Source organism: Terrapene carolina, unplaced genomic scaffold, assembly GCF_002925995.2.
Source record: "Terrapene carolina triunguis isolate 2854851 unplaced genomic scaffold, T_m_triunguis-2.0 Scaffold33392, whole genome shotgun sequence".
Lineage (NCBI taxonomy): Eukaryota > Metazoa > Chordata > Testudines > Emydidae > Terrapene > Terrapene triunguis.
Genome location: NW_020697743.1, coordinates 1,626,008 through 1,637,106, shown reverse-complemented (window position 1 = coordinate 1,637,106; position 11,099 = coordinate 1,626,008). Strand labels below are relative to the sequence as shown.

General features: G+C 47.7%; 1 protein-coding gene across 1 annotated transcript in view; it reads right to left on the bottom strand.

Annotated features, from left to right (window-relative positions):
- Positions 1-11,099, bottom strand: part of LOC113409448 (neuronal acetylcholine receptor subunit beta-3-like) — a 32,021-nt gene that overhangs the window by 637 nt on the left and 20,285 nt on the right. The window contains exons 4-5 of the mRNA XM_026663370.1: positions 9,296-9,405; positions 3,649-4,531 (exon numbers count right to left, since the gene is read on the bottom strand). Of these exons, the coding sequence (XP_026519155.1) occupies positions 3,649-4,531; positions 9,296-9,405 (993 nt within the window). The remainder of the gene's footprint in view (positions 1-3,648; positions 4,532-9,295; positions 9,406-11,099) is intronic.

Below are 11,099 nucleotides of genomic sequence, written 5' to 3'. Positions count from 1 at the left end.
CCCCCCCGAGCACCGTGCCACGCTGCCGAAACACGCCCCCGAGCACCGTGCCGCCAAAACACCCCCCCGAGCGCTGTGCTGCCGAAACACCCCCCCCCAAGCGCTGCGCTGCCGAAACAAAAACAACAACCACAAAAATATTGTTTTTCCTGTAGATCCCCTTTTAACTCATTGCCCAATATCATTGCAGATATTGAGACATTGCAGATATTGGCCAGGCTCCAGCCGTTCTAAATGCACCTTAATTAGCAGGTTTATGGCTGCTTTGTGTTTCAGGAATGGTACAGAGGCACTAAAGGGTACTGGTGACTGGCCCAGTAGTTATCATTTGTTTGGCCAACCTAGACACTCTGAAACTTCTGTCATCAGAAAGAACCATGCACACCCAAAACCGATCCTTTTCTGAAAATTCCCTACCCTGCTGCCCTTAGCTAGAATAAGTAATTCAAGGTGTGTCTACGGTGTGTTGTAACCCCAGGTCTGTGAGACCCGGGCTTGTGGACTGAGTGTTTCCAAACCTGTGTTTGAACATCCACACTGCATTGTAAACCTGAGTTTACAGTTGCTGGACCCAGATCTCAGAGCCATGCTAACAGGGCCATACGGCCCCACACAGACCGGCTGACACAGGCCTGTGGCTGGAGCTGTGCCACTGCTGCAAAATGACAGGGCTTGGACCCAAGTCACAGCAGCACTCGGGCTCTGACCCACGCCGCAGCAGCGTCCTAGGACTCGGGGTCTGTGTGCTGGCTGACCCGAATCAGACTGATTGGTGTGTGAATGGAAGGGGGGCTTGGGCTCAACCCTGAGCCAGAGCCCAGGCTTAATGTGCAATAAAGACATTGCCTAAGTGAGCACGACGGCTTACACCAGTACCAGGGGTACAAGAGAAGAGACATCTTTTCAGAATGTCTGCTAGCTAGCAGGCTGCCTAAACAAGTCTTTCTGACCCCCAGGCAAGAGATGGAGAGGCCAAACTGGAGACATGCTCGGTAGCAAAATAGTGGCTTCTGTGACATTTTTACATCTGTATGTAAGAGAGCTGGAAAGCGGAGTGCAGGACAGGGCTCACTGGTGCCTGTTCATGTGGTGATGGTGATGCCCTCAGAGAAAGTCCCCTCCCACCCTGAATGAGGTATGCTGGCAGGGCAGTTTAAGTGTGGGAAGCTTGTCCTGCTGTTGCCCAGCAGCTAAAGAGAGGACTTCAATCACCAGGGCTAGCAAGCCCTTTAACAAGCTTAATTGCTATGTACATTTCATTTACAGCTTGGGGGGGAGTGGGGAGGTACCAACACCTAACACAGCGACACTATAGAAAGGGAGATTTCAGTAAAAGAGGCCGCTCAAGTGGTAGAGGTTGGCACTAAAAGGCCGAGGTTCTAGCCCGACTCTGGGGACGGAGCAGGTCTGGCTGTGTGATTTCTATAAATGAGGCATCTAGCCAAGAGGGGCCCACAGTCAGAAGGAAAGGAAGTAAAACAATTAGGTACCACAGAGATGCCACTTATGGAAGCAGTACTAGAGTGCTAGAAGGGGTGAGTGCCCTGAACAAAAGGGAACCAGGAAGGAAAGAAGCCGATTGCCGTGGCTAACTGGCAGGGTTTGGGGGCCTATTTGAGCCAAACAGAAATCCTTCTGAATTTGGAAATCTGACCCTCGTGAAACCAATCAAACTTGAGGCTGAGCAGGGAATATGTGAAAGGGAAATTAGAAAGACTAAAAGGGATTATGAAGCACAAAGAGCTGCATGCATGAAAACAAACAAGATATTATTTATGTATATCAGAAGCAAGATGCGTGAAAAAGAATCAGTAGGTTCACTGGGTCACCACGGACTAAAGGGAGCGGTTAAGGAAGATAAGGTTGTTGCTGAGACACTAAGGGTACACTGCAATTCACGACTGGCCCAGGTCAGCTGACTTGGGCTTGCCTGGCTCAGGCTGCGGGGCTATAAAATGTCAGTGCATATGTTCCCGTTCAGGCTGGGGCCTGGAACCCCATGAGCCAGAGTCCAGCTCAAGCTCTGGGAGCCAGAGTCAGCGGACACAGTTGCAGTGTAGACATACCCACTATGATTTCTTTGCATCAGTCTTCACCACAAAGGATACTGGGGAGAGAGACTTACCCGAACCTGCTCTTTTCTTGTACATTAGGGACTGTCAGATATTGAGGTGGCAGGATGAAGTGGCTAAGCTGCGAGCATATATATAAGATTCCCAGACAATTCTGTGTGGCTTTAGAGGAACAGTCATACATGGACTTTTCTCTACCATCCACTTTCATTAACAAGCATCTCTGGGAACAGAGCATTGGTTCCACCCACTCCCTCCCTTGCCCATCCACTCCCTGCTCATATATGCAGGGAAGTAGCAGGTGCCTAATGCATAAAGAAGCTCATGATTGAGTCTTCAGAATTTGTGTGATAACTAATGACCTGAGCCTGCAACGCGCATGCTGGCAGAGCTCACATTCGCTTAGAGGGGAGCTTTCCCTGAGTAAGTTCCCCTTAGAACTTTTCAGATGAATTGAATAGCTTTCTCCAGACTAAGGGTAGCTATTGTAGCTATCTGGTGTGGGATCTGTGAGCATTTTCCCATGCCCTTCCTAGAGCTGGCCAAGGAGAAAACAAGAGCTGGGGGGGGGGATAGCTCAGTGGTTTGAGCATTGGCCTGCTAAACCCAGGGTTGTGAGTTCAATCCTTGAGGGGGCCACCTAGGGATCTGGGGCAAAATCAGTACTTGGTCCTGCTAGTGAAGGCAGGGGGCTGGACTCAATGACCTTTCAAGGTCCCTTCCAGTTCTAGGAGATGGGATATCTTCATTAATTTATTTATTATTATTATAAATACTCATTCATAAACATCTCGGAAACATTTTTGTTTTGAAGTTTTTTTAAAAGAATATTCATTTTCTCAAAAAAAAATTTCACTTTTTTTTTTTTTACTGAAAATTGTTGGTGTTTTTCCTTTTTTGGTTTTATCATTCAAAACACTTCAATCCAGTCTGTCCCTAACCTGCATTTCTACTATCACAGTGATCTTCTGAAGCTATCAGGGACATTTTAAAAAGAATAATAACCAATTACATCTTGGGGCCAGACCTCTTTGATCCACTTCTAAAAGCTGGACGGAAACAACAGACTCTCAAAACTGAAGCTTCAGAACAAAGGATACAATTAAAATGAATTATTTACCACTGATTGGAAGTAACTACAACAAACAGCTCCTTTCAGCATGGTACTAACAAAACCTCTATTTCTTTTTCATAACTTGTCTGTATACATCACCCACAAAATCATAACTTTTGGAAATTCCATGTTATTTCCACTTCTATGTTCATTTTTTAAAATGAACATCATAACAGACAGCTAGATAATTGGGGCAAAAAAGTTTGGAGAGCCAAATATACTTAATATTTAGGGTGTGATTCTGATATGATATACATTGGTGTAAATCAAGAATAGCTTCACTGAAATCAATGGAGCTATTCTGATGTAAAACAGATACAAGGCATTTAGGTGGCTAAAGAACCTATTTGTAGGTGTTAGATGAGACAAGATATTTAACTATGCTGGCTGTAGATGAAAAAAAAAATCTTCATTCTATTTCTCTATTAGAACAACCATGTACTCTTCACGTGTTAACATTACCTGTCTGATGAAATGCTCCTTTTTTACATGGCCAGAGATGTATCTAATAGAATCGGCAGCTTTTTCCAAAAAAGCAATCACAATTTTTTCTCCATCCTTGACTTGTTTCTGTTTCTTCTTGCCTGAGAGCTTTGATTTTAACACTGGGATAGTTCCTCCAGCCTCTGAGAAGGAATACCGATCCACATGGCCCTTCATGCATAATAGCCTAGGAAGTTTTTGAAGGAAGAGTCTTTTAACCCAGGGAGCCATAGGATGGTAGGTTGCTGAGGACCGATGGTGCACGTTAATAACGAAAACAGTAACAATAATTGAGAGGGTTACAAAAATCATAATAAACAACAAATACTCGCCAATCAGAGGAATGACTTTGGAAGAAGATGGTATTATTTCTTCAATTACTAAAAGAAAAACGGTAAGGGAGACTAAAACGGATGTAGATAAGGAAAGTTTTTCCCCTTCATCAGAAGGCAAATAGAACACCAGCACAGTTAGAAAAGATAATCCAAGGCAAGGGACAATTAGGAAAAGAGTGTAAAAAAGTGGGAGGCGTCTTAGAACAAAGGAGTAAGTAATGAATGGATAGGAATGCAACCCATCCTTTCTGCTGCCTTTCATGCCTTTGGCCTTTAAGATCTCCCACTCTCCATTATCAAAGAAGTCTTTCCTATCTACGTTTTCATCTACTAAAATCAAGTCAACCATGTTGCCATCATAGGTCCAGGATCCAAATTTCATGGAGCAATTCTGTCTATCGAACGGGAAAAACGTCACATCCATAGTGCAGGAACTCTTATAACTGGCTGGTGGAGTCCAGGTAACAAGCCCATTGTATTTCACTATGACTTTGGTCATCAGGGAGCCTTCAAAACGTCCATCGGCACTGGGGAGAGGAGAAATAGGATCAGTTTCAGCTTTTCACCAGACCCAGCTCAGGCATTTGGATTTTCTGATTCCAGTTCTGTTTTCTATTCCTTTGAAATGTGAGAGCAGTGACACAGTATGAGTATTGGGCAAAGAATTCCATAAAATCCCAGCCGCTTTAGACATTTGGGAGGAATGCCCCAGATGATGAGGGTCATGGAGGCCCTGGGCTTTATAAAGTGCTACTCTTTTCCTTGTGTAGCAGATCTCAACTTCTAGACTCCCCAGCTCTCTCCATGTGATGCCCCCACATGAACTATGGCCCCGTGGTCAGTGGAACTATTCAGGAGCCTGATGCTGGGAGGCAGCATGAACTAGTGGATAAAGCATGGGACTGGAAGTCAGGAGACACTGATTCTACTGCCAGCTCTGGTGACCTGCATCAGCTGTCTGTAACTACGTTTCCCCTCCTCACTGCTTCTGTCTTGTCTCTTTAGATTGCAAGCTCTTCACAGCAAGGACTGTCTCTTACTGTGTTCACACAACGCCGAGCACAATGGGGCTCTGAACTTAGTTGGGATCAGTAATTCCAATAGCCCAGGTTTTGTGGGACTTTGAGATCCTTCACAGATTCATAGAGTTTAAGGCCAGAAGAAAAAATTAGATCACCTAATCTGACCTCCTGTATATCACAGACCATTACATTTCACTCCATTATCCCTACACTGAGCCCAGTAACTTGTGTTTGGCTAAGGCATATCTTCCAGAAAGGCACCCAGTCTTGATTAGATGACACCAAGCAATGGAGAATCCACCACTTCCCTTGGTAGTAGGTTCCTATGATTAATTACCATCTCTGGTAAAAAGCTGTGCCTTGTTTCTAATTTGAATTTGTCTGGCTTCAGCTTTCAGCTACTGATTCTTGTTATGCCTCTCTTTCTAGATTAAAGAGCCCTTGAGTACCTGGGATTTTCTCCCCTTGCAGATACTGTGTATACTCTAATCAAGTCCTCAATATTATTTTCTGATAAGCAAAACAGATGGCGTTCTTTAAATCTGTTAGGCATTTTCTCCAGCCTTCAGATCATTTTTGTGGCTTCTCTGCACCCTCTCCCATTTTACAATATCCTTTTAAAAACATTGACAGCAGAACTGGATGCAGTGTTCTCACACTGGTCTCACCAGTGCTGCATGCAGCGGTAAAATCACCTCCCTACTGAGTACTCTCCTGTTTATCCTGTCCCACTTTGACCCCCCAAAGCCCCACGTACCGGTTGAAGCAGCTTCTGTCCCCCCGAGGATGGCTGTGCTTGGCTCCCCACTCCAGACGTTGCAACCTGGTGTACAGGATCACAGCATCACGCTCTCAAATTTGGCCCAGCCGCACCCCTCGTTGGAGGGCTGGGCCAAAGCTGAGTGCCACTGTGCCCTTGTGCAACAGGGACCAGGTTGCAATGCCCAGAGTGAATAGCCAGCCAATCAGCCCCACGGAACAGGAGCCACAGGAGCTGCTGTTGTGAGGAGGGCTCACGCTCCTACTCCCCCTCGCCAGGCCCCCCACTTCCCGGGGTAGGACTCATCCCATTTCAGCCACTTGAAATGTTGGCAGGTAGGTAGTTCTATGGTAATAGTATAGACAGCTGGTAGGGCTTCCTATTATTAAGGTTGCTTGATACTTCCCATTGTAAGACCCTGTTTTCAGTTGCTTATAACTTTGCCGAACTTTGACCATTCAGGCTGAAATTTTCCAGGCCAGCTAACATTTCTGGGAACATTTCAGCTAAAATGGTTCAGCCATTCCTGAGAATTATATTAGGGACAAACAGGTTGTTTTGCCCATGTTGAGAATCTAGCATCTCCATGCTGTGGAGCAGGGAGTTTAAATTTGGTAGGGGTGTGGCCTTTGCATCAGGGATGTGCTTGTGCTATTCCTGTTAAAAAAAACTGTCCAAATTTGGTTATGAGACTTTGAAAAATATCAGTTTGCACATGCTCAGTACAGACTTGTTAGAGCTTGGCTGAGAAATTCTCTGAAGGTTCTGTCTGCACTGAGCATGCTCCAGCCAAAGGCTGCAGGGGCTGACCAGGACTTTCCTTGAAGTCACTGCTCCTGGGTGCTGCAGACCATTGTGGTGCCAGGCACCAGAAGTGAGAATAGGGTGATCATCTCGCAATGCCCACACTCCCTGCTGGGCCAAGCAGGGCAAAGGATGAAACAGCCTGAGTCCAACGCAGAAGGAACAAGAGCTGGAAATGCAGGGAAAGACTGAGATTGGATGAGGAGGCTGGGGGGGAGAGACATTGGGACTTGCTGGGCAAGGAGAATGAGGCAAAGATCCCAGGATGAGGTGCCTGATCAGAGACTGGGACTCAGAGTCAGGGAGGGGGAAGACTGGGACTCGGACAGGGACCCTAAAGGGGAAGACTGGGACTGGCTGGGCAAGGAAACTAGGACTGAGCTGAGCAGTCGGGGGAGGAGGGGATATGGGACTGGCTGGGTGAGGAGACTAGAACTGGGACAAGGAGCGAGGGTGGGGAGGGAGAGACAGGCTAGGGAGTGGCTGGGTGAGGAGCCTAGAACTGGGACAAGGAGCGAGGGTGGGGAGGGAGAGACAGGATAGGGAGTGGCTGGGTGAGACAGAAGCAGAAGGGTCTGGGAGCACTGGAGAACACTCTCCTCCAGAACTTGAATGGAACTCATTATCCCTGAGTCTCAGTATTCCTCAATTGTCAACAAATAGCTGTGAAAACCACTGGCAAAATGTGTGTCTCACACCTGCCTCCCCAGTGGCTGCTCCTTGCAGAGGATGACAACCTACTACTGCTATCAGTTCATCTGTTATCTCAAGTGGCAGAGGTCCATGCAGTGGAACTAAAGATTTCAACCTGCTGATGTTCCTGTGGGTGTCAATATGGTTCCATATGATGGATTTTCTGTTTTTTCGATTTGTTTTTTAAAAACAGGAAATTACACACAACACTATGTTAAAAAAATGTTAAAGTTGCAAAGTCACTGAAGGAGGCAGGAGTCCTGTGGGAAAAAAATTGTTTGTGATCATGTAATTAATGACTATCAAAAAAGCAGACTCACAAGAGGGCCCTGTTACGGTAGCATGGACAACCTTAATTCTGGCAATTTCTAACTGGAGCTTGACTTTGCAGCCTTAGTGTTTTTTAATGTTGTTTTTTGTGTGCAATAAATAATATAATAGAAAAGTTGAGCCCAAGTTTAAGTGCTTTGCTAGGCTAGTGCACTATGCACTACTCAACTCTACTGCAGGCTGGAGATGGCCCATTGGGTATAACAGAATGTGCTAATCTCATCTGCACCTGTCTCCTTTGTGTACTTATTTTGCTCCCTCCAGAACCACTCCCTACTATGGAGATTTCCTCTGTGCAAGTTTCAGGTAACATGGTAGCTGGAATGCAGAGAAGGAACAAAAACATGTGCCGAGCAAACTGTTTCATTCTGTCTGTCTACAGAAGGCGCCTAGGCGGCCAGGGAAACAACTGACAGTTTTGTAGCACTTTCAAGTAACATGAACCAAATTCTGCCTGGTGTTTTGTTCCTGTGCACTTGCAAGACAAGACATGGGCAAAGTGGGAGTAAGGGGAGAGTCACACAGAAGCTGATCCAGAGAGTGGGGATGGGTAATTGCTCCTTTTCTCCAAAAACTCTCTCTGGCAGAGTACCACAGGGATCATCTATCCTGTCTCCCCTCTGCAACACGAGGCCAACTGGGAGTAGTGAAGAGATGCTACAGATTCTGCTCCTAGCAGCAGGCTGATGGCACCCAGTTGTGCACTGTGTTCCCCACAGATGCAAGTAATGATTTAGTTGGGGATTGGTCCTGCTTTGAGCAGGGGGTTGGACTGGATGACCTCCTGAGGTCCCTTCCAACCCTATGATTCTATGTCAACCTCCCGGAGTTCAGATCTGGATCTGAATGCTCCCCAGGGTCAGGTGTGATTGGATTAACAATGACACATCAGGCCCAGGCCGGAACTACAAAGTGCAGGTCTGAATCCAAACTGCCCCAAAGTTTTGTTCTTTCATTTTATTTCATTGAATTTGTAAAACAATTCTAGACACTCCTGCCCAGTGCGTAATATGGACATAGACAAAGGACTGCGTCCCCAGACAAATCCATCTCAGCACACTCCCTGTTCACCAACCTTAGGGAAGAGAAGGGAAAGATGGGCTGTGCCTGGAAAGTTAACAAATCTGGGCTCTGGCTGGCCAATGCGGAGAGCAAGGTCTGAAATGGAGGACCCCTCACAGACCCCTCAACGCCCTGCCAGCAGCTTCCTCTTGCTTACACTGGGGGAGCTCCGTCCAGCTCAAGCACCTCCGCCGATCTCAACAGTGGCAGTATATCACAAGGTGAGGAGCTCTCTCGGGCAACCCTGTCCCAAGCCATTCTTAAAACCAACCTTTGAATCCCACCCCAAACCTTACTGGAAGCCAGTGCAGATCACAGAGCATTGATCTAATGGGCTCCCAGTGTCCAGCGCCACTCTGCACCAGCTTCAGTTCCTGAGTGGTCCCAACATGTAGCCCCAGGCAGAGTATATGACATTATATGGAGCAATCTAAGCCAGCCAGCATTCTAGTCCAGACACATTTCTGGATAGCCGCTATCTAATGAGATCCATGGTTAAGCCCAGTGCTAGCCAGCATGGCTGGAACGCGATGTTAGTTATTCACTGAATAAGTCTAAACAACTAGCTGAAACCCTGAGCAATGAGCCTTGCTTTAAAACCTGAAGATCCTTATACTCACTTTTCAAACAAAACAATGTCCGGCAGCCACAGCGACTCTGATGGAACCCGGATCGCTGTGATCCCACCATAGTCCTCAGGATTCCAGCACAACTTATGGTCAGTCCATTCCTGCAACGAGCCAACAATGTCCTCTTTCCATTCAGACACAACAGGCTCCCACCGCCAGATGGGACATTGGTCCATCTCAGAGGGATTGTAATACACAGATGTAAGCCCAGCACAATGGGACCTCAAGTCCTGATTGGCATCTAGGTATCACAACAGCTGTTGTTATTAATTTATTAATTATTATTATTATTGTTGAAGTTGGTAGTGACCCCTATATTTAGGTTTGTAGCGGGGTGAACACCCACTCCAGCCCTGAAGGGGTTGGAAAAGCCCTGCAGAGGGCTGGGGCTGTGAAAGGGAGCAAAACCCTGGCTGATTGGGGGAAGTGGCTGCAGCTGGGGCCACACCCCAATCTAAGCAACTAGGCCTTATAAGAAGGCCAGGGAAGCCAGAGGGAGAGTCTCTTTCTGACTGGAGAGGGAGATAGGCCTGGCTGCTGAGGCACTCACCCAGGGGACCTAGAGTGAGGCAGGGCTGGGGAAGGGGCTTAGGAGCTGGGAAGCCCTAGGCCAGCAACTCCCCAGGCTGCAGGGCCTAGTTCTAGGCCTCCTAGGTATTGGGCTTGCAGAGGGGCAGCCGGAGGGTGGGTAAAGGCAGCCAGTCCGAACCCCTTTGCCAGTGATGAGTGGCTGATAGACTGCAGTCCGCCCCAGGGCGCGGGGGCTAAACTGAGACTGGCAGTAGCCATGACTGAGGCGATGTGGGGATAGGGGGTGGGGGTTCCCCTGGGGGGAACCCAGTAAGACTGTAGGGTACTCCAGGAGGCAGAACCCTGAGATAAGGGCACCGGGGTCCTGGGAGGGACACAGGGGGCCAACGGCAAGCAGATCACCGGCCTGCAGAGGGCGCTCCTGGGTTGAAGAGCTAATTCCCGAGGATGACCAGCAGGAGGCGCCGCAGGGGCGAGTCCTGCAAGGTGCTACAAGGTTGTAACACTTTCCATTATAAAAGAATTCGCCTCCACTTTCTGCAAGAGGCCTATGATATTTGTCAGGGAAAATCCCTTCAGGATAGAGAAGTGCCTTTTCTTTATCCTGTGAAATTCTGTTCAGATTTGGTCACCATTTTTTCCTTCTCTCCCTTGTGCGTCTCAGAAAATTTTTTTGGTAGCCTGCCAAAATCACTGAACATTCCCAGGCTGGGCTCACACCACCACCACCAAAACAGCAGCAGTAATGTGCATGGAGAACACCAGTCAGCTGCCAGGGTGGAGAGAGCCAGGCTCATCCCCTGAGCCTCTTCTCTGCCCGCTCCAAACTGGCACATGGGACCCAGCATCCCAGCCCCCCTTTGAGGGAACTGTATGGGGCAGGAGCTCCCTCAACTTCCAGAGCTGGCAAGAGAATGCAAAGCCAGGCTCCACCCATAAACCCCTGGACTTAGTACACGTCCCAAACAACTCTCCCCCTCCTTGGGGGCCCACACAGGGCAGAAGCCCCCACCTCCCTGGGTAGGAAAGAGAGAGTGACATCAGACTGCCTGTGGCCACCCTATAAGCCCCGCACATGGTGCCAATGGTCCATACTTTCTCCTTCTGCCATGTACTGTAGTTAGTCCTGCAACTCAAGTGGTAGCAGGCTGTGTTGCAGAGCTGAAGTTTTGGGGTTCAAACCCTGTAGATGATGGAGGGGTGGGGTATTACAGGCATGTAATAGAAATGTTTTTTTACCTTTGTCCTTAATAAAAAAACTAAG